Source organism: Alexandromys fortis, unplaced genomic scaffold (assembly GCF_014885135.2).
Source record: "Alexandromys fortis isolate MF-2015 unplaced genomic scaffold, M_Fortis_MF-2015_v1.1 scaffold_84, whole genome shotgun sequence".
NCBI classification, from domain to species: domain Eukaryota; kingdom Metazoa; phylum Chordata; class Mammalia; order Rodentia; family Cricetidae; genus Alexandromys; species Alexandromys fortis.
Window position 1 is genome coordinate 3,298,429 of NW_026068017.1, and position 21,595 is coordinate 3,320,023.

The window sequence follows — 21,595 nt, forward strand, 5'->3', positions numbered from 1 at the left end:
CCAAAGATTTATTTCTTTTTCTTTTTTTTTTAAAAAGATTTTATTTATTATGTATACAACTTTCTGCCTCCATTTATGCCCACATGCCAGCAGAGGGCGCCAGATCTCTTTACAGATGGTTGTGAGCCACCATGTGGTTGCTGGGAATTGAACTCAGGACCTCTGGAAAAGCAGACAGTGCTCTTAACTGCTGAGCCATCTCTCCAGCCCCCAAAGATTTATTTCTTTATGTATATGACTGCTCTATTTGCCTGTATGCCTGCAGGACGGAGGAGGGCATCAGATTCCATTAGATAGTTGTAAGCCATTCTGTGGTTGCTGGGAATTGAACTCAGGGCCTCTGCAAGAAGAGCCAGTGCTCTTAGTTGCTGAGCCACCTCTTCAGCCCCAGAATAAATTCTGCTCTGCTCCCTCCACTACAGGGTTTCTCTGTGTAGCCCTGGCTACCCTGGAACTTGTTTTATAGATCAGATTGACCTCAAACTCAGCAATTCCCCTGCCTCCACAGTGCTGGGATTAAAAATCTGCTTAACCACATTCTGCTGGGTATTTCTTTTTTACAGCAGTGGTTTCGATACATTGTTTTTTTAAAAAAGAAAAAGCCCCCCCCCCAACCACAACCGACTCCTATTGTCTGTTCCGTTAGTTTCCCTTTTCTGTTAACCTTTACTCCACCTGGGTTTACTTTGTATCTGGGGTGAGGTGTGGGAGTAGCTTGCTTACTTTTCTCACCATAGAAGGCCTTGCTCGCTGTGCTGATAACAGCCTCTCCCACTGATGCCCTGAGAGGCCAGGTGCTCTGGGCTCCTCCTTGTTCGCCCAGGTCCCGGCAGCTCGCTCGCCTGCTGTTCTATAGAGAGAGCGTTTGCTGTTGGGTTTTGTCGTGTGTTCTAACATTGGGTAGGCTGGGTCCTTCCTATGTTCTTTTCAAAATTGACAAAACTGTTCATGGACCTTCACACTATTATAGAGATTTTAAAATGAGTATCTAGTTTCTTTTAAAACTCATTTCTCGATTACCTTAAGCGGAATGGACATCTTAAAAATATTAAGGTAACTCATTGACACAGGTATCACTTCATTTATATAGACTCTACTGTTAATTTTTCCTTTCTTTCTCTCTTTCTTCTTTCTTTCTTTCTTTCTTTCTTTCTTTCTTTCTTTCTTTCTTTCTTTCTTTCTTTCTTTCTTTCTTTCTTTCTTTCTCTTTATTTTATGTGTCTTTGTGTTTGCCAGAATGTCTGTACACCACATGCATGCAGTGCCTGCAGAGACCAGAAGGGGGTAGAGGAACTGGAGTCACAGATGATTGTCAGCCACCCTATGGGGAAATGCATGCTTAACATTGTAGGAAGCGGCCAGCTCTCCAGAGTGGCCGTTCCGTTCACATTTACACTTTGTTTGTTAGACAGGGCCTTACTGTGTGGCCCTGGCTGGCCTGGAACTCACTCTGTAGACCATGCTGGTTTTGTACTCACAGAGGTCCACCTGCCTCTGCGTCCCAAGTGCTGATATTAAAGGCATGTCATCACCGCCTGGCTCAGAAGGACTTCATACTGACCCAGCCAAGGTCAAATGATTGTGTAAGCCATTTTATCCAACCTATTAACAGCGGTCCTGCTGGTTTTATTCAGCTCTGAATGCAAGCCATTGATTCATCGGTTCCATTTCCTGATATTTAAAAAAAAAAGTCACACATACTTACAAAACTTCAGAATAAATATTTTGAAAAATAAATATGTACCTAAATTTATTATGCAAAAAAGTTTTTTTTTCCAGGCATGGTGGTGCACACCTTTAATCCCAGCACTTGAGAGGCAGAGGCAGGCCTGTGAGTTTAAGGCTAGCATGGTCTACACAGCAAGTTTCATCCGGGGTCCAGAGAGAGCTACATAGAAAGACCCTGTCTCAAATAAAATAATAGTTCACCAACTAGGGACTAAGCATGCAAATATTTGAGTCTATGGGAATCATTCTCATTCCGATCCTATCCTCTGGACGTGTGGTTGGAGAGGACAGTTCTCAGGGAAAGACACCAGCAGTCCTTTGGTCTGTTTATTTGTCCAGTAGATAATTATCAAACCTCTGCTGCGTGCCAGACTCTACCAAATGCCCCGAACACAGCCAACCAGCGGGTCTCTGCCACCAGCTTGAGTCGTATTGTGGGAAGCAGAGCTCAGTTCGTGTCTACTGGGCACTCCCCAGCCTGGCACCGCTAACCTGCTTCCCCTGCTAGGAAAGGGAAGCCGCTATTTGTGCTAAACTCAGAGGGAGCCCTCCTGTGGCTAGCTGGGGGATGGTCCCTTACAAGGGCTCTGGTGACTAGGAAGCAGTCAGGCGCTCTGTGGCAGGGGCAGCTGCAGCTGTTCAACGTTGTTAGCCAAGAGTAGCTGGTGAAGGGCATGGCTTCCTGTTGAGCTAGGATCGTTGCTAACTTGTAAGTCAACCCCTAGGGAAACTGGAATTTTCATTATACAAATACAACACTGGCTCACAGGCAGGTATCCAATCCTCCGGTTGGCTGGGGGAGTTGGTGAGGGGCTTCCACCCCAGGTTATCCCTGTCACCTCCCCGTTGTGCTCCTAACGCTCAGGAATGAACTGGGCTGTGGTGCCCGTCTGTACAGGAAGGTGGAGGTCAGAGGGCAGCTCGGAAGGGTGGGTTTGCTCACTCCTTTCTCCATGGGGGTCCAGGGGAACAAACAGGTGTCAGGTTGGGCAGAAAGTACCCTTATGCTGAGCCGTCTCACTGGTCCACATTGGTGTCCTTTTTGGTTTGTGACTTACTGCGTTTTTACCAAGGCTGTCCCTGTGACCATGGGTTTACCCTATGGAGCTTGATGAGCTCGCCATTGGGCCCAGGGGCTTCAGACAGGCGGTGATGGGAACCAAGGCCAAGCTGGCTCTGTATCTGCAGAGAAGCCAAGGGGTCAGTGTTGGGCCAAGACGGTGGTGGATAGTGCAGATGTTGGGGGGAGGCAGAAAGTACACAGAAGGAAGGAATGCCCAGAGGGAGCAGGCACACTCGTCAGTAGAGAGAGGAGCATGGGGTAAAGACCCTGCTCCAGAGTGTTGTGGCCACCATGGGTGAGTTCACAGGAAGCTATAGGATGCCTTGAGTTTCTAAAGCTTCAAGGGCTGATCCACCAACATCTCGATGGCTCCTCTCACCTTTGCACATCGTTCCTAGCTGTTTCCCTTCATACAGTTCCCTGCTGCTAAATACTAGGAGCCTCCCTCTCCCGCTCTCTGCTTCCCTCTTTCTCCCCTCCCTCCTCTTTTTTTTTCTTTAAGACAGGGTTTCTCTGTGAAACCCTGGTATTCCAGAACTCACTCTGTAGCCTAGGCTGGTCTTGAACTCACAGAGATCCACCTGCCTCTGCCTCCCAAGTGCTGGGATTAAAGGTGTGCGCCATCACGGCTTGGCTGGAAGCAATCCTTATTAAACTATAATCGTAGTATCTGTATCATAAGAGCCCACTAATGTTTGAGCAAAAGTCTGCATTTAGCACAGTGCCTCTTGGTTGCGGCCCTAAATCAGAGACTGGATTAAACAACAGCAGCAGCCTGGCGTTCAAGGTGGTGAGTTCACCCCCACAAATCCTTTCTGGGATCTGCAGTGAAACATGAGAAACAAGACACATAGCAGGAGAAAGGGCTCCAAGAGAATGTGAGGACAAGAGGTCACATGACCCTGTTGGCCTCAGATGTTCAAGGGATCTCACAGGTAGGGGAAGAAGTGAAGAAAGATGACCACAAATGTTCTGTAAATGTGGAATGATCACAGAGGAATATAATGAATACGGTTATGAGTGAGTCTAATGTGCCACCACCAGACAGACACCTGTGCATCGTCATCACACACCTGTGCTGTCAGTGAGTCTAATGCGTCATCATCACACACCTGTGCTCACAGTGAGTCTAATGCATCACCACCAGACGCCTGTGTGAGGGACCCTCAGCTGCAGATTCTCTTCATGCAGAAGTGATTGTTTTGCTGCACTGAGGTGATGTGTAAGGTATAAGGCATAAAGGGTTTCCGGCTGGGCATTGTGGCACATGCCAGGAAGATGAGGCAAGAGGACTGTGCATTTGGTCTATATAACAAGTTCTAGGCTAGCCTGGCCTATACAGTAAGACACTGTCTCAAGAAATCCCCTCCCTCAAAAGCCAACAAGATAAAAATCAAAATTAGTCCTATAGTTATCACCCATGATGAACACTTGGAGAGCCTTTGTCAAATGCAGATTCTGAGTATGTCTGGCAGCACTCACACCTGCAGTCCCAGCCCTTGGAGGGCCCAGAGGATCAGGGCTTCAAGGCCAGCCTGGGTTACACAGCAAGACCAAGGTATTAGGGAGAGCAGTTGGAAGGACAGTGGTGTCACCTGTGAGAAGGCGGCAGTAGAAGACAGGGAATAGCAGGTGTCCTGCTCGAAGTGAGGGGGTCAAAGTTGGTTCATCCGGGGCGATGTTGAAGGAGTTGGGCCCCACAGTGAAGCAGTCTCTGACGGGTCAAGTGTGTCGCTGTAGACCAGGTCTTCATGGAGACTGCTGCGTTTTGTCTAAGTCTGGATTAGGGTGACTTGGCCCCTGCAAGGGTATGATAGCATGCATTCTACATGGGGTTGAGGTGATTTGGATGAGAGCCCCCCCATACATACAGGCTCCTGTTTGAATGCTTGGTCCCCAGTTAGTGGAACTGTTTGTGAAGGATTAGTTGTGGCCTTATTGGAGGAGGTCTGTCGCTGGGGGTGGGCTTTGAGTTGTTAGTTCTCTCTGCCTCATGGCTGTCACGTGATAGATGCGAGCTCTCAGCTGCTGCTCCATCACCATCTCCGCCTGCCTGCTGCCTTGTTCCCCGCCATGACGGACGGCATGGACCATAACCCTCTGGAACTATAATCCTCAAATTAAGTGCCTTTATAAATTGCCTTGGAGCTGGATAGTGGTGGCGCACGCCTTTAATCCCAGTACCCGGGAGGCAGAGACAGGCGGATCTCTGTGAGTTCGAGACCTGCCTGGTCTACAGAGTGAGTTCCAGGACAGCCAGGGCTACAACAGAGAAACCCTGTCTTGAAAAACAAAGAAAAAGTAACTGAGACGGAGGTGGTGTGGGAGGCATGGGAGGTTCTCTCTCTCAGCTGCACTCATCAGAATCACAGACACAGGTGGCCACACGGGGGATACCAGTGTGTGGTGAGAATGGGGGTCTCCACTGACGCCTACCCTAAAGGCTTGTGGTTCCAAGTGCTTTTAGAGGCTTGTGCCTCTCATGAGACATCACAATCCGCGGCTACAGAGCTGGCTAAAGCACAAAGGATGCTGGGATGGGGTGGATAAGGGACACAGAATGGGGCAGCTGCCTCTGGAAGCAGCCAAACTGTCCCCAGCTGCAGCAAGGGTAGAGGATTTGGTGACAGGATTTGGGACTGTCTAACCCAGCCCGGAACTAACACCCTCCTCCCCTTCACACAGGCACCTTGTCCTGCCCCTCAAGCCTGTCAAAGCTCAGAATAACCCTGAGAACCAGACAGCAGGATGACAGGGGCTCTGCTTGGTGCCCTGCTTCTCTTGGCACTCCTTGGTAGGGACAGGAATTAGGGGAGCCAACCTGGAGGGACCAGGGAAAAGGTGGAGACCAAGGCATAGACTGAGAGAGTACTTGGTCCCCAGGTGCACTACTTACTGTTGGCTTAGGAGAAATGTAGAAAGATACATACAGGAGGGCTGCGCAGACCCAGGGGGCAGAGAGAAACCCAGGCTGTTGCTTCAAGTCCAGTGATCCTTCCTTCTTGACGTACCCCAGGCAGAAGCGAGAGTAAGAACGAAGAGCTCAGCCTGTATCACCATCTCTTCGACAAGTATGACTCAGGATGCCGGCCAGTTAGGAGGCCCGAAGACACCGTTACCATCACCCTCAAGGTCACCCTAACCAACCTCATCTCACTGGTAAGCTACCCCTCCAATCCTATGCCTGCTTTCTCACTTCTAACCCTAACTCCCGGCCTCAGGCAGGCTCATTCCTCTTGTAGAACGAGAAGGAGGAGACCCTGACCACCAACGTCTGGATTGGAATTGTGAGTCAGATCTCGGGAGCAGTGCGAGGGTTCCCAGCCAACCCCCTTCTTCCTACCCAGAAGGGTGGAGAGCACACCCTTCTGTCCCCTCCTCTCAGGACTGGCAGGACTACAGGCTCAACTTCAGCAAGGAGGATTTTGCAGGCATAGAGACCCTGCGGGTCCCTTCGGAATCTGTGTGGCTGCCAGAGATCGTTCTGGAAAACAAGTGAGGACTGGCCAAGAGGAAACGGTTTTATGGGGGACTTTGTTGGTGGAAGAGGTTCAGTACTCTTTCCAATACTGTGAAAAGCTTGTTCCCCACAGCATCGATGGGCAGTTTGGAGTGGCCTATGACTGCAATGTTCTGGTCAGTGAGGGGGGCTACGTGACCTGGTTGCCCCCTGCCATCTACCACAGCACCTGCGCAGTGGAGGTCACCTACTTCCCTTTCGACTGGCAGAACTGCTCTCTGGTTTTCCGGTGGGGAGAGTCACTTCAAGGAGGAGAGAGGGGGGCCTAGAGCGGGGACAGGGCTTGACATGGAGGAGCGGGTGGGGGCTCTGTGGAAGGGTTGTGCAGGTGGTGGAGGGGGGCACTGAGATGCGTGGGAAGCTGCACGTGGGTTTGCTGCCATCTTGTAGTTTATCCCACAGTCCCAGCTCCTCCCCAGGAAGAGTCTGAGGCATGAACAGGAAGTAGATGTGCTGGAGGGATGTGGGCAAGAGTGGAGCCATTGGGAGCTTCCAGGGCGGGACTAAGAAGGGTCCAGCTTCTGGGGTGAAGCCTGGCCGTGTTTCACAGCTCCCAGACCTACAATGCTGAAGAAGTGGAGTTCATCTTTGCGGTGGATGACAACGGCGAGACCATCGACAAGATTGAAATTGACACGGAAGCTTTTACTGGTGAAGGGGCTATCACTTCCTCCAAAACCTTTCCCGGATGAGGGCCACGGGTGGGGGTGGGGCTTGCAGAGCCTGACTTGGGCCACACAACTCGGTTGTCACACTAGGCCTCTCTCTTTCACATCCTGACTGGGAATGTCCCTCTCTGCCCATACTTCCCCTATGCTGACACCCCAGCGTCCTGAAGCTGCGCCCACCCGCTCAGCCTGGAGTTGCAGGTATGTGGGCTGACTGCACCCCATGCCCTGCAGAGAATGGAGAATGGGCCATCGACTACTGCCCAGGCACGATCCGCCATTACAAGGGAGACTCTGCAGAAGTCCCCGGAGAAACTGACATCATCTACACGCTCATCATCCGTCGGAAGCCGCTCTTTTACGTCATTAACATCATTGTACCTTGTGTACTCATTTCCGGCTTGGTGCTGCTTGCTTACTTCCTGCCTGCGCAGGGTAAGGGGTGACCCCTAACTTCTAAAGCCCAGGCTAGGCTCCCTCCCTGGGCCGCTTCTCACGGTACGCTCCCTCTAGCTGGTGGCCAGAAATGCACAGTCTCAATCAACGTCCTGCTAGCCCAGACTGTCTTCTTGTTCCTAATTGCCCAGAAAATTCCAGAGACATCTCTGAGCGTGCCACTGCTGGGCAGGTAACCTCAAAGTGGATCTAACAGAGATGGGGTACCAGCACGGTGGGCGGAGCCAAAGAAGGTTGGCGTAGGGGACTTGCAGTTGTCCTGTTCTGGGTTTTTATTTGGACACAGGGTGGGGCTGGGACAGTGATGGATTATCTGGTCCCCCGTTCTCCTCACTGCTGTTGGATGCCACCTTGGGGTCTCCCGGGTATCTCTGTTGAGAGGTCAGTATGGCTCAGTATAACCTCAGTCCCATCTCCTCTGACCCGTGTCACACCCCTTATTCTGAACGTACCGGATCCCCGGGGACCCCAAGACCCAGCTGGCGTAGGGTTTGTTGCAGGGATGAGGTGGACCCCTGCAAACCGCGTCCGCACAGGCATAGCCACGCCCCCTGGATCAGGTACCGGACACTTGCGCCAGCTGCTGCTCCAGCTTGCCGAATCCCCTGCCCTGCAGCCAGGGCTACACGGGCCAGTGCCCTACCCGGATCCCCAGTGTTCGGGGCTGCGCTCAGGCAGCCGTCGCTGCTGTCCAGCACTTCCTGCTGTAGCCACAGGACTGAGATCTGCATTGGGGGCACAGGGGCTAGAGGTCTCTGCCTTTGCTGGCCTACCCCTCCCCCGCTTTTCTTCCCATCCCTCAACTCCCCAGAGCTGCACCTCTAGCAAGGCGGCTCCGAAGCTCATGATGCTGGTTGCAGCTTCTCTTAGCACCAGCCCCAAGGTGGCCTTCTGGGCAGGCGGCTTACTGGATTCCAGGGGCTCCTGGGACTTAAGTTCTCTGAACCTTTGGACCAGATATTCGTGAGCTGCGGCCACAGCAAGTTCCAGGGAAGACAGAAGCGGAGGCTGTAGGGCCACCTGGAGAAGCAGGGGTAGTGGAGTGGGAAGGGTCACAGCAGCAGGCGCTGGAGACCTCTCCAGATGCTGCCTTTGGGTGGACCGTTCTCACCTCGGTGGAGCTGTGGAAGCGGTAGACCCACAGCAGGGTGTCCAAGTTGCTGGGAGTCCCCTTCATGGCCGCAACAGATGGTAGATGCGGGAAGGCGGACGATACTGGTGTTGTGGAGGGGTAGCCAAGGGAAGTAACTCCACCACTCCCGCGCCGAGGTGTTTGTGAGGTAGAGGACAGCTAGCGGCTTGTCCTGTTTTGTGGGATGCTGTGACATCATGCCTCCTGGGTATGTATCTCAGGTATCTTATTTTCGTCATGGTGGTTGCCACGCTCATTGTTATGAATTGCGTCATCGTGCTCAACGTGTCTTTGCGGACGCCGACGACTCATACCACATCCCCTCGGCTGCGCCAAGTAAGCACACGCGCTGGTTGAATGAAGGACAGCCCAGGGTGGGAGGCGGGTTTGGAACTTATCTCTGCCCTGGCCACAGATTTTATTGGAGCTACTGCCACGCCTCCTGGGCTCAAGCCCACCCCCTGAGGCTCCCCGAGCTGCCTCACCTGCCAGGCGCGCGTCCTCTGTGGGCATTCTGCTCCGAGCAGAGGAGCTCATCCTGAAAAAGCCGCGGAGTGAGCTCGTGTTTGAGGGGCAGAGGCATCGGCATGGGGCTCGGACTGGTGAGCACCGCTTTTGGTGGGTCAAAGGCACACACTTGCTTTGGGGATGTTCTTTAATGACTTGGTGTCGCCGCCCTTTTAGCTGCCCTCTGCCAGAACCTGGGCGCTGCAGCCCCTGAAATCCGCTGTTGTGTGGATGCTGTGAACTTTGTGGCTGAGAGCACACGCGACCAGGAAGCCAACGAAGAGGTGGGTTAGGCTGAGTGAGAGTGCGGCTAAGGCCCTTCCCTCATTCCCTCTCTTGCGCTAAGCTGTGTCCCACAGGAAGTGTCCGACTGGGTGCGCATGGGGAAAGCCCTCGACAACGTCTGCTTTTGGGCAGCTCTGGTGCTCTTCAGCGTCGGTTCCTGCCTCATCTTCCTTGGGGGTTACTTCAACCAAGTTCCTGATCTCCCCTACCCACCGTGTATCTAACCCTGAGCCTGCACCCACGTCACCCCCTCCCCCTGCAAGAAGTCGACTTTGCCAACAGGCTGACAATAAATCCATTTTGTGAACTTCCAGGACGGTTGTGTGGTCACGTGGGTAGGTCTGGCTCCTCGGGGTCAGTGTGTATAGCAGTCGGGTGATTTGGCCAGGCTCTTGAAGTCAACACTCTAGGGCAGGGTTTGCCCTTGGTTCAGTCTCACTACCTCTTGGCTCCTTTGATCCATCAGACCTAGCTGACAGCCAATGAGGCTTTGCCCAGACTTAGACATAGGAACACTGACACCAGATGGTGGGCTCTCAACATGGTGGGAGCTGGTAGAATCGTATTTATTAACAAACGGGTATCCAAGGCCACTACATTGAGAAAGGATACAGGAGGGGGAAGGGCTACCTGCTGCTCACACTATATACAGATGCAAGCAAGGGGGCATGAAGGGAGGGGAGGGTGGGAAGGAGGAATGTTTTGGCTATGGGGTCCCTCCTCCATTCCCTGGGACCTGGGGGAGGGGAAGTCATTAAAGTGCTTTCAGAAAATGAGGACATGGTCCCTGCCCCTGGAGTGGCTGGTGACCCTCCCCCCAGAACCCAGGGCCCAGTGACCCCCCCCCAGAGTCTGGTACATTCAAGGGGGGAGCCGGCTCCCCTGGCGTGCAAATAAAGGGGTACAGGGCCCTGCTCAGTCAGCAGCAATGGGGTAAGGGGGTCCAAGCCCCAAGCACTCTCCTCTTAAGTGGAGAAAAGGGGAGGGGCAAGTCCCACTCGATTCCTGGTAAGGGGAAGCTGTGTCATTCCCCAGAAGTTGGGGACAGGCACAGTTTTGAAAACATGTTGGGAGAAAGGATGGTCACGTGATCACAAAAGCTTCAGGGATCAGAGGTCACGTTCCCAGCAGGCTCCAGTGAATCAAACCAGTAAAAGCAAAAGCCCAAAGGGAGAGGGGGAGCAGGGCTGGGCGGTCTGGCTGTGGGGAGAGAGCTGGGTCCATGGGGAGCCCAGCCCAGGGCCTCATCACCAGTTCATGATGCAGTTACGGTTCAGAGTCATAAAGTAAACTTGGCTGCTTCCCCCAGAGCGGACTGAGGCAAAAAACACCTGGATGAGATAGAAAAGCCATCACGAAGGGCTAGAGTGTGGTGTGTGTGTTTGTGGGTGGGGGATCCTCAGCTGGGAAAGGGAAGAGGAAGTGAGACAAACTACAGACCGGTGCATGCTTCTCCCCACCCCAGTGAAAGGCCGGAGGTGTGTTACCAGAGCCCTGGGGTAAAGGCAACAGAACCCAAGGGGAAGGAGGGTGGCGGCTCTGACAGCTTCCAGGGGAGGGGCTGCTCTGAGGGGAACAGCAGAACCACTCCGCCCCCCAGATGTGCCCAGCACAAGGTGTGGACAGCCAGCCTAGCACAGAGCTCCCTCACATACACACTGCCTCACCTTATCATTCCGCTCACACAAGAACTTGAGTCTCTGGGCTCGTTTGTGCATGAAGACCCCATCTAGGTGGCCTGTCTCCACAGAGCGGATCTCAATGGCTTTTTCACCCCAGCCCATTATCTGGTTGGAGCAGATGTAGGCTGAAGGGAGACGATGGTAGAAAGGCTGTAAGGAGGCTGTCCTGGTCACCTCAGGGCAAGCTGTCCGGGAGGTGGCCATCACTTACCCACAGAGGTGGGCATCTCTCCCCACTGCAGCACCACATCCTTGATGATCCGCCCGTAGGTGTTGACATAGACACCTTCGTCTTCATAGCACAGCAGCATCTCCATGCCGTCGGTGTTGGGGAGGAAGATGATGGCATGGGGCGTGATCTGGCTCTGGATCTGGGGGGAGAGAGTGGGGTGAGGTAGGGTCCTCAAGTCTGATGTCTAGAAGGACTGGTTCCACTTGCTCCACAGCCCTGCTAAGCTCACGTGCACAGGGATGTAGATGTCGTAACTGTTCCCAGAGTCAACATCCACAGCATGGAAGCCAGCACTGGAGCCATAGATGACCTTGAGCCGCTGTCCCTCCTCTACAGTCAGGTCCACCAGCAGAGGGCGGTGAGGGAGGTCAGCAAAGGACTGTGGGGGAGAGAAGACTCAGCAAGAAAGTGCAGGAGCAGAACCTTCAAATAAATGTACTGAAGGCTGAGGCTGCCATTACCTTGAAGGCCATAAATTTGTGGTAGGGTTTGGGAGCCCAGGCATACACCTCCACAGAGCTCTTCAGGGCAATGACCAGGAACTTAATACGCTCATATTTCACTGGGGGCAAGAAAGGGGGAAGCAATGACTTCCGCTGTCAGGCTCTCCTCGTTTCTCCCTGGCTACTGTGTTGTGTCATCCTCACCAACACGATAGTGGCCACAGCCCTCCATGTCCCCCACAGTGGTCCACCCTTGCTTCTTCTCCACCTCTGGGTCGTTGTGCAGAATCTTATTCCGCAGCCAGGACAGGTAATATACCCGAAGTTTGTTCCTTTTCCCTGAGAGATGGACACACACACACACATAAAAACTCACACTTTTCCCATCAAAGGCCCCATTTGTGTGCTGCTTCACACAGTGCTATTTGCACAGCACAGGGAACACCAAGGCCCTCCTCCTCCCAGGCCAGGGTTGGGACGGGCACCTGAGATGGTGATGAGCAGGTTGAGCCCCTCCAGCACGTCCATTTGCTGGAAGCGCCGCCGCCCAATGAGTCCATACACTTTGCCCTGTCCGCTCCGGTCCAGCAGCATCAGCCCATTCTCTGTGCCCACCAGGAGATTGACCCCTGCAATACGAGTCCTTGGGCAGGTCAGAGGCAGACCCGGATCTCCCCTGACCAGGATCAGGAGCATGGAAGCTGTACCCAGATCCCTTTCAGCCCTGGCTTACCCCAGAGGGCTGCACAGAGGATCTCCGAATTGAATCGCTTCTTGTACTTCCGAATCTCGGGAGTTTCACTATGAGCCCGGGTGTTGGTGGGGTTGACGTTGACCACAGAGCCTTTCCTCACATCGAACTGCAGCTGGTCAAGACGACCACCCTCTCCACCTACTAGGGCTGCCAAGATGAAGAGGAGGGAGGGTGGCCGCAGCCCTCCAGTGCCTGTTTTTATTCCTATGCTGTATCTGAACTTGACACTTCAGAACTCTCAGAAGGGGAAGAGAAAGACGTCAGCAGAGGTGCACGAAGAGAGCAGATAAAAGAACCCCGGCCTTGAGGCCAGGGCCTAGCTCAAATCCTTCATCTGTCACTCAACTGGTCCCTTAGCCACCCTGAGCAATTGCCCCTCAGAAGCCCTTGCCCGGGCAGGGGCTAAGCCTCAAGAGAGAGGCCTGTGTGTATGACGCATGCCTTTAATTCCAGCACTTGGGAAGCAGGGGCAGGCAGTTCTCTATGAGTTCGGGGCCAGCCTGGTCTACAGAGTGAGTTCCAGGACAGCCAGAGCTCTTATACAGAGAAACCCTGTCGCAAAAAAACTAAAAAATTAAAATTTTTCTTTTCTATGTATGCAGGTATCCATGGAGGCTGGAAAAGGCATCTGATTCCCTGACTCAAAGTTAAGGAGGGTGTGAGGAGTGTGATGTGGATGTTGGGACCACACTTGGGTTCTCTGGAAGAGTAGCACATACTTTTAACCACTGAGCTGTCTCTTCAGCCCCATGCTTATCCTCTGTAAAGCTACATTCTCAGGCTAGCTCTGAAGTCCAGCCTCACGGCAGATATTTCCTCCTGTCCTCACCTGTGATAGGGATGGTGTCCCCACTGCTTCCGGGCTGGTAGATCCCTAGATCGACAAACATGGTGAAAGAGCTCTTCCCAGGGGCCTTTACCAACCCTCGAGACTGGTACTGTGGGGAGAGGGAACAGTCAAGAACCACGTGTGGCTGTGGGACAGACCCCAGCCCTACTGCGTTCACAGTGCCTTGCTTCACCTGCCACAGTGCTCCCATCACCCACTCCTCTGCAAACCGTTTGCAGGGCTCTTTCTCTAGTCATGGACCTACGTCCACACTTACATCACTGCCTCCATCTTTTGTGGGAGGGCTTTGACCTTTGCTGTTCTCAGTAGGTGAGTGGCTGGGCTGGACCACATCGGGCAGGTTTGTGTAGCCATTGCTGTCAGCAAGCAGCAGGCTTCGTTCCTCTTCAGGAGTCTGTAGAACAGACAGAAGGTTAGGGTAGGGCTGCAGAGGGCCTGCTGCAGGTGTAGGAAAGAGTAGGGAGACCCACTCACACGCTGGACCACCATGGTGCCTCCCCCATATGGGGGCTGGGTCCCGGCTATCTCCTCAACATCATGAACCACCATGGTGCTGACGCTGTCCGTATCTCCATCACTGCTGTGGGAAAGAGGTCCTGCTTGCCATACAATGCCACAGGAAGCAGGTGACAGCGGAGACTGGGGCTTTCAGTCTCCTCTAAAGCCCTCACTGACTCGTGTTTTCTGAGTGGCCCTCAGGGCAGGCTGGCAGAGACAGAGGAGCATCTGGAAGGGCCCCCCACAACTGACAGAACAGTGGACGCAGTGGGAAGCTAGCACTCCACCCTGGCACAGCCTCACTCCCGCCTTCCCTGAATCTTTCCTCTCCTTGTCCTGATAGGAGGCCTGCCCTAGGACACCCCATACCGGCCCCCGGGAGTGTCTCTGCTCCCCTCTGACGGCTCCCCATCGCCTTCCTCATCCTCATCTTCACTGCTTTCCACCTCCTCACTGGATGAGGAATAGTCCATGGCCTTCTTGGGAGGCCTAGGGGCCTCATCCAGGGTCCGCTCTTTGAGCAACACAAAATCCTGCAGGGAAGAAAAGGCATGAGGGGAGCAGTGGGGCTTGGGTAGAAGCAATACATGGAGGCTGCCAGTGGAGCTGCAGACAGGGAACAAGAGAGGGCTCCCCAACAACCCCTCTCACTAACCTCACCAATTGCTCGCTTATAGCTCTGGGAGGGGCCGCGGAGGAGGAAAGGCAGCCAGGAGGAAGCAGGAGAGATGGTGAGAAAGGTTAGTGGCATGAGAGGTGCTGTGTGGCCTGGGACTGCCCTCGTCCTCTCATGGGAGTGAAGGGTCGGCCCTGATCCCAGTGCCCAGGACCCTGAAGGCTGCACATCCTGCCCCCTGCACTCACTGCGGGCCGGCCTGGCCTTGAACGGTGGTCTTCAGGCTTGGCTTTGTTCCCAGGGGAGAGCACTGGTGAGCTGTCTAGTTTTGTGGAGGCTGGGCGTGGCAGGGTAGAAGAAAGAAGGTCACAGATACCTACAAAGTGGCCTCAGGCCCATGCTGACCATAGGCCCCAACCCCACCCACAGGCCTCTTGCCCCTGTGGTGTTCTGGTCCTAAGCCACTAAAGGCCATAGGCCCTGCTCTCAGTGTTGGTCAAGACAAATTCAAGGCCCAGGTATGTCAGGCTGACATACCTCCCACACGGTTTCGGTTTCGTTCCAGTGAGCCAGCCTGAGGGAGGTGTCCATGAGAGGCCGGGAGGACACTGTCTGAGCGCTCCCAGCCAGGGTCACTCCTCCTGAGGTCGGGGTTACTGTGAAGGGACGGAGTTCATGTCAGAGATGTGCTTCCATCCACGGGTGTCAAGCTACACTGCAGGAGGAGCCATCACCAGGGAAGCAGGTGGCAGAAGTGAGAAGTGAGAGTGAGTGGGGCCAACTCCATTACCTAGAGGCGTTGGGCGGGCCAGGGGGCTGAGCTGGGGGCCCGGGAGGCTTGGGGGTGCCCCGCTCTGCCCGCCTCTGCAGATAGATTTGCCAGGCGGAGTTGCTGCGAGGTCTGTGGAGGGAGCAGAGGGTGCCGGGGCGGGTGGTGGTGGCACAAGGAGGGGCTGAGGTGCCTGGTTTGGGGCTTGCCCCACCCCTATGCAGGTAACCCGGCAAAGTCCCTATGTCTCTTACTCCCTAGGCTGCCACATGACCCCACCCTGGCGTTGTGTACCTGGCACGGACAGCCTGAGCTGGCCGGGACCCTCCGGCCCCACTGGTGTTAAGGGCAGTGGCAATAGACGAGGTTCTCTGAGGAACCTGGAAAGAACAGGCGTTGACAAGCCCTGTCAGTCATGTGCAGATGTCACACACATTCAACCCCAACCTAAGAAATGTAGTCTTCAGCATCCACGGAGAAACAAACAGGTCAGGTAAGTTACCGAGTATATCCAGGCTAGGAATCTGAAAAATGGCCCGTGGGATAAAGCCACCTATAAGTTATAAGAGTTGGTAAGAAGCCTGAGCTAATGGGTCAGTTTATAGTTAATGTAGACCTCTGTGTGATCTCTTTGGGACTTAATGACTATGGGAGCCGGGCAGGACAGAAGCCCCTCGCCAACAAATGGCGCCCACGTGGACAACATAAAGCCAGACAGAGCTTGGGAAGTAATTCTAGACAGAAAAGAACAGAGCTAAGCACAGCTTATTGAGAGCAGCATTTTCTCAGGTGGGCTCTGTTTGTTAGAGGCGAATGTGTCTCATTTTCTTCCTGACTCAGCTTTAGCTGTAAAACCTTGCAGCTTTTTTGAGAGGTCCTGCCATGAAACACTTAAATGGTGTTGATGAAAAGCTGACCACATGCTTTTTGGTTTTCAGCCGTAGCAGGAAAAAAGCTGCAACATTTTAAAATGCCAGCTTCCTGGGCCACCCTGCCAGCACAAACTCTGACTCTTAAAGGCAGGAGGTCCGCCTACAGAGCGTGTGGTTTGTGAGCAGATTGCTGCAGCTTGCTTCTGGCAGGGACCTTGAAATGCCATAGAGTTGTGGCAATAAACGTGGCTACAGCTGGTACCTCCGCCATGAGGCTAGAATCTCAGAAAGCTAAGGAATCCAGCCATCAAACCCACGGCTTTAAACCTACCCATATTGCTTAGCAAATTATAGACTCATGTGGTCCAAAAAAGAGAGATATACAGTAAAGAGAGATTCAAAAATGAAGAAAACCTCTAAATGTTTTACAGTGTGTTAAAAATATATGCAGTGGGCTGGAGAGATGGCTCAGTGGTTAAGAGCATTGCCTGCTCTTCCAAAGGTCTTGAGTTCGATTCCCAGCAACCACATGGTGGCTCACAACCATCTGTAGTGAGGTCTGGTGCCCTCTTCTGGCCTTCAGGCATACATATAGACAGAATATTATACACATAATAAATAAATAAATATTTTAAAAAAACATATATGCAGGCTTTGGAGAGAAAAAAAAAAGGTAAGAATCCTTAATAAGAGAGAGAGAGAGAGAGAGAGTATTTGGGTATGGTGGTACACACCTTTAATCCCAACACTTGGAATACAGAGGCAGGCAGACCTCTGTGGGTTCAAGTACAGCCTGGTCTACAGAGGGAGTTCCAGGACAGTCAAAGATACAGAGAACCTGACTCAAAAGGCCAAAAATTAAAAATAAAAATAAAAGGAATAGAATTTAAAATAAAGCTACGCAAAGACGAAAAATACACAGAGTCTGGATACTGTATATTATGTTCTCTTTGAATTGTTTGACTGCTGAGGAAAGAGCAGCAGCTGCTAAAAGATATTTGTTTGTAAATACTGCTGAATTAATCCAAGATAGTTTTTTTTAAAAATACCTTGACTTCAAAAGATATGTTACTTTAGAGAAGATAGGTTTTGCTTTTGTTTCCACAGAAAATGAGAAGTTGTGGATTCATTCTGAGTTAAGAAAAATCAGGTTTGATCAAGGAAGACCACCTGAGAGATCTCTGGTGGAAAGAGATGGCCCAGATGTCAGAGTTCTGCATCCAGAACAGATTCAAGATGCTGCCTGAGATGATCAAGCCCCACAGGATACTCCAGTCAGGACTTGATCATAATTCTAAATTTTCTTTAGGTCCCCATAAGATTATCAGTGCCCCCAACCAGCAGAAAGAAGCCTAGAAAACCATGCCCACATTCCCCCCAAAAATGGACTATGGATATTTCCCTTTATTTAAAAAAAAAAAAAAAAACAGAGGGGGAAGTGGTGTGGGACAATAGTATTCTGCCAATTATATTTTAAATAAACACTGATTGGTCAGTAGCCAGACAGGAAGTATAGGCGGGACAACCAGATAGGAAGTAGAGTCGGGTCAGGAGTATTCTGGGAAGAAGGAAGCTTTTTCTGCAGTTGTGAGCCCGCCACAGAAGAAGCAAGATGTGACTGCCTTGCTGAAAAAGGTACTGAGCCATGTGTCTAACATATACTAAAATAATGGGCTAATATAAGTTATAAGAGTTAATAAGAAGCCTGAGCTAATGGGCCAGTTAGTTTATAGTTAATGTAGACCTCTGTGTGATTTCTTTGGGACTTAACGATTGCAGGAATTGGGCAGGACAGAAACCCCGACAACAGCCACCTTTATATATCACCCTTTGGTACCAAGCAACTGGCTCTTTCTCAGCCCCCACTGTCACTGCTGTCTCCACCCTCTGGATGCGAACCCTTGCATGGCTGCCTTGCTTTCTTCCTTCCCACTCTCAACTCTATTCTCTTGTCCTTCAGGGTTGTGCTTACCTTAGGTGGAGCCTCATTATCAGGTCGGACCCAGGATGGGGGGTTTGGGCTCGGGCCAGGCCCTTCCGAGGTGGGGTCTGAATTCTGGCGGATGACAGCTCCTCGGGCACTGGGCGTGGCAGTGGGTGTGGGGACAGCAGCAGGGTCAGGGTCGTGGGAGGCAGGGAAGGCAGCCAGGTTTCGAGTGGGTTGGTCCTGCAGGGACTGGGATCGGGGTACAGGTGCTGCATATGGCTTCAGTGGGACCCGGTGTGCTACCAGGCTCTGTAGGGAGAGACCAGGAAGGATGGGCAGCCTGCCGTGGCACATCCTGCAAACTAGGGTTTGGGCTGAGAAAAGTTCCTTCTCCCCTCAGCAGACGCGGGAGAAGACTAGACACACGCAGCTGCAAACTATCCACAGGGCTGTGACTGTGGTGTGCAGAAGACACTAGTGAATGCATGCACGTGTTCATGGATGCAGCTCTGTACCTGGCTTTGAGCAAAGCCACTTGTGCTGGGACAGGAATGGGGACAGACTCACCTTGTGCGGTCCTTCCTGAGGCTCCACAGGCCTCTGCATAGGAGGAGTTTGGGAAAGAGGTCCTGGGGGGCTAGGAGAGGCCTGGGAGATGGGGGGCTCTGGCCCTGTACTGCTTGGCTTCGTCTTGGCCAAGGGAGAGTTCTGCTGCTTATTCATCCTTGCTCTCTCTTCCACCTGTGATGCAAGAGGTCGTCAGCAGGCCAGTGTTTGCTTCCCTGGTCTCAGAATCTAGATCCTCACTTGCTCCAAGCACTTCATCACTACAACCTCTGCTCCTCTGCCCTTCTCATGCCCATTTCTGCGCAGCAACCATTTCTCACAACTTTCCAGCCCTCAGGCAAAAGACTGGCAGGACAGGGTCTTAGGGGATAAAGCAGGCTGTGAGTACCTCTCGGGCCCATGCTGGCTTGTCAGCAGGATTAATGCCCCGACCATAATGATACAGGGGCTTCCTTTCCCCAGGTAGGATCTGTTGCTGCTGCTGCTGCTTCTGGAGCTGTTGTTGTTGTTGTTGCTGCTGCAGGGACTTGAGGTAGGCATGCTCCTGCTGCAGCTGTCTCTGGAGCCGCTCCGACTGCCTCTGCTCCTCTAGCTGCTTCCGCTTGTATTCCTGGGCCCAACAGTAGGGACAGAGGGTCAGCAGGGTGTGGCCCTGTGAGTTAGAGCAGGCAGCCCTTCCTTTCCTCTACTGCCTACACAGGAGCTGCTTCCCTGGAAGTCCCTTTCCCTGATGTGTTTCCCATCCCAGTGCAGGAAAGCAGCTCAGGATGGCATCTTCCCGAGGACACCGAGGGACCCCGTTACCAGCAGCAGGGCCTGTTCCTGGAGCAGCTGTTGCTGAAGGATCTCGAGCTGTCGCTGCTCCTCCTCTAGCCTGTGACGGATATATTCCTGGGGGGTGGGGTGGGGCAGGGGGCAGGGAGAGAGGGAGGCAGCAGAGGAGGGTGGCAGCAGCGGCAAAGGGAGGGAATCAGCGGGGTGAGGATGAGGGGGAACAAGGGTGGATGAGCCCCAGGGGGCAATGTGGCACAGATGGGAATAAGAGGAGACAGGGGATGAGGAGGAATCAGGTGGGTACCATGAGGGACAATGCCCCAGAGAGAAAGTCAGGGATGGGCAGAGATGGGGAATGAAGACACAGAGACAGGAGGGCAGGGAGAAGGGTAAGGTTGAAGGGTAGGAGAAAACAGAGAGAAAGAGTGAAGCTAGAAAAGATAGGAGGAATCTGGGGGTAGGGGAGCGAAAGGGACAGGGCACCGAGGAGCAAGGAAGGCAGGCAGCAGGAGCAGGGGCAGGGGCAGGGGCAGGGCAGGTGTGGAGGCGGGTGTCTGTGTGTGCACTGGCGCCAATACCTGCTCCCGCTCTGCCTGCCGCCTCTCCTCCTCTCGCCGCAGGGCCTGCATATCTTCCAACCGCCGCTGCTGCTCCTTCTCCTGCAGCTTCCGCTGCTCCCGCTCGCGCCGCTGTTGCTGTAGACCAAAGAGGTGATGTGTCTTAGGGACTGTACAGGGCAGGTGTTTGTTAGAGATGGTGGAGAGCAAGGCTTTAACACTTCCGAGCATGTATCCTGAGCCCTGTACCAGAGCTGCACACCTGGCCCCAAGAGCTGGGTGTGAGGAGAACAGTTTGTTGGAAGTAGCTGTGGGCATGGGGCTAGACAGAGGCTGCTGTGCCTGGAGCGGGCTCGAGGACGACATTTTCGTTTTCCCACTGGAGGGCTGTGCTGGCTAGTTTTATGTCAACCTGACACAAGCTAGAGTCGTCTGAGAACAGGGAACCTGAATTGAGAAAATGCCCCCACCAGGTCAGTGGTGCATTTTCTTGATGACTGATGTGGGAGGGCCCAGTTCACTGTGGGTGGTGCCTCTCCTAGACTGGGGGTCCTGAGTGCTATAAGGAAACAGGACAAGCAAGCCATGGGGTACAAGCCAGAAAGCAGTGTTCCTCTCAGTGTCTTTATCAGTTCCTGACTTCCAATGATGAACTTTGATGTCGAAGTGTAAGCAAAACAAACCCTTTTTCTGCCAAGTGGCTTTTGGTCACGGTGTGCTATCACAGAAGATGAAACCCCAAGACAACTACCCAACAACAACAACAAAAACAAGTGTTGAGAACAGCAACCCCCTAACATGCTCCTTGTACCCCAAATCTGACTTTGTCTTGATCTCTAAGAGATAGATGTTAATGATAACCTTTGGCCAACAGGGGGCACCAAGTGTCTGTGCTTAGAAAAGCAACCTTTGAATCTGAGCAACCACCTTCACCAAATCAGTCGCTTAGGACATTTTTTTGGAACATTCTTTCTGGCCAGTGTCTGTCCCCATCCCAAACAAGACCAACCATGAAATGAGCAAGACCAGGCCTCTGGACACACAGAAGTACTCCTCCTGTGGTGAGGCTGCTGCCCAGGCCTCTGTCACTTGCTACTGGCTGCTATTACAGAGAAGAGCAGAAAAGTCTTCATTGAGTTTTTCTTACAAATTTCTTCCTACTCAGCAAGAACAGAGGCCTACTCTGAGGAACGATGGACAGTGGAGATGCTGCAGCTATGCTTGAGACAATGTTTTTTGGTGTTGAGTTATAAAGTTTGAAAAAAAATGCAGATTTCTTATTCTCCATCATGCACCAATAATAAGTACATTTAGACAGACATCACACACAAAATTGTTATTTTGTTACTAGAGATCACACCCAAGAGACTCATGTATGACAGGCTCTACTATTGAGCTGTATCCCCAGACCCAACCCTTTTTTTGAGATAAGGTCTCACCATGACTGGACTAGCCTCAGACTTGCTATGTAGCTGAGGCTGTTCCAGAATTTCTCATTCTCCTGCCTCCTCCTTCAGAGTGCTGGGTTATAAGTGCATGCCGCTGCAGCCAGTTTTCTGTGGTGCTGGGATTGACGAGTTCTCTATCAACTGAGTTACACAGCTTTGTTGTTGTTTGGGGGTTTTGAAGGCTAGGCTGATCTGGAAATAATCATCTTCCTGCCTCTACCTCCCAATGGTGGTGGGGGGTGGAGAA

General features: G+C 52.7%; 3 protein-coding genes and 1 long non-coding RNA gene across 10 annotated transcripts in view; 2 read left to right on the forward strand and 2 right to left on the reverse strand.

The window, feature by feature from the left end:
- Chrne (cholinergic receptor nicotinic epsilon subunit) overlaps positions 1 to 9,666 on the forward strand; it is a 19,662-nt gene extending 9,996 nt beyond the window's left edge. Inside the window, exons 4-14 of the mRNA XM_050162883.1 lie at positions 5,808 to 5,950; positions 6,034 to 6,078; positions 6,177 to 6,286; positions 6,385 to 6,540; positions 6,862 to 6,962; positions 7,214 to 7,414; positions 7,493 to 7,607; positions 8,789 to 8,903; positions 8,983 to 9,169; positions 9,252 to 9,358; positions 9,434 to 9,666. Of these exons, the coding sequence (XP_050018840.1) occupies positions 5,808 to 5,950; positions 6,034 to 6,078; positions 6,177 to 6,286; positions 6,385 to 6,540; positions 6,862 to 6,962; positions 7,214 to 7,414; positions 7,493 to 7,607; positions 8,789 to 8,903; positions 8,983 to 9,169; positions 9,252 to 9,358; positions 9,434 to 9,583 (1,430 nt within the window). The 3' untranslated portion in view covers positions 9,584 to 9,666. The remainder of the gene's footprint in view (positions 1 to 5,807; positions 5,951 to 6,033; positions 6,079 to 6,176; positions 6,287 to 6,384; positions 6,541 to 6,861; positions 6,963 to 7,213; positions 7,415 to 7,492; positions 7,608 to 8,788; positions 8,904 to 8,982; positions 9,170 to 9,251; positions 9,359 to 9,433) is intronic.
- Positions 7,614 to 8,792, reverse strand: CUNH17orf107 (chromosome unknown C17orf107 homolog). Its single transcript, XM_050162747.1, has 3 exons — positions 8,547 to 8,792; positions 8,255 to 8,455; positions 7,614 to 8,160 (listed from the first exon to the last, which is right to left on the reverse strand). Exons 1-3 carry the CDS (start codon positions 8,610 to 8,612, stop codon positions 7,873 to 7,875), a joined length of 555 nt encoding a protein of 184 aa, XP_050018704.1. The 5' UTR covers positions 8,613 to 8,792; the 3' UTR covers positions 7,614 to 7,872.
- Positions 9,667 to 9,885: 219 nt separating the features above from the next.
- The window catches only part of Mink1 (misshapen like kinase 1), a 53,780-nt gene continuing 42,070 nt past the window's right edge, over positions 9,886 to 21,595 (reverse strand). The window contains exons 13-33 of one of the 7 annotated variants that reach the window (XM_050162735.1): positions 19,922 to 20,038; positions 18,958 to 19,179; positions 18,570 to 18,743; positions 18,048 to 18,311; positions 15,498 to 15,583; positions 15,225 to 15,335; positions 14,972 to 15,090; positions 14,683 to 14,771; positions 14,474 to 14,497; positions 14,188 to 14,351; positions 13,795 to 13,897; positions 13,577 to 13,714; positions 13,300 to 13,408; positions 12,450 to 12,617; positions 12,202 to 12,345; positions 11,921 to 12,055; positions 11,735 to 11,835; positions 11,503 to 11,652; positions 11,253 to 11,412; positions 11,027 to 11,166; positions 9,886 to 10,690 (exon numbers count right to left, since the gene is read on the reverse strand). In XM_050162735.1, the coding sequence (XP_050018692.1) occupies positions 10,607 to 10,690; positions 11,027 to 11,166; positions 11,253 to 11,412; positions 11,503 to 11,652; positions 11,735 to 11,835; positions 11,921 to 12,055; positions 12,202 to 12,345; positions 12,450 to 12,617; positions 13,300 to 13,408; positions 13,577 to 13,714; positions 13,795 to 13,897; positions 14,188 to 14,351; positions 14,474 to 14,497; positions 14,683 to 14,771; positions 14,972 to 15,090; positions 15,225 to 15,335; positions 15,498 to 15,583; positions 18,048 to 18,311; positions 18,570 to 18,743; positions 18,958 to 19,179; positions 19,922 to 20,038 (2,802 nt within the window). In that variant the 3' untranslated portion in view covers positions 9,886 to 10,606. Of the gene's footprint in view, positions 10,691 to 11,026; positions 11,167 to 11,252; positions 11,413 to 11,502; positions 11,653 to 11,734; positions 11,836 to 11,920; positions 12,056 to 12,201; positions 12,346 to 12,449; positions 12,618 to 13,299; positions 13,409 to 13,576; positions 13,715 to 13,794; positions 13,901 to 14,187; positions 14,352 to 14,473; positions 14,498 to 14,682; positions 14,772 to 14,971; positions 15,091 to 15,224; positions 15,336 to 15,497; positions 15,584 to 18,047; positions 18,312 to 18,569; positions 18,744 to 18,957; positions 19,180 to 19,373; positions 19,461 to 19,921; positions 20,039 to 21,595 lie in introns of all 7 variants that reach the window. The other 6 variants (XM_050162741.1, XM_050162734.1, XM_050162737.1 and 3 more) reach the window with 6 other exon arrangements.
- Positions 15,070 to 18,041, forward strand: LOC126514056 (uncharacterized). The gene is made up of 3 exons (XR_007595495.1): positions 15,070 to 15,201; positions 15,465 to 15,696; positions 17,183 to 18,041. It is a non-coding gene; the product is annotated as an uncharacterized lncRNA (long non-coding RNA).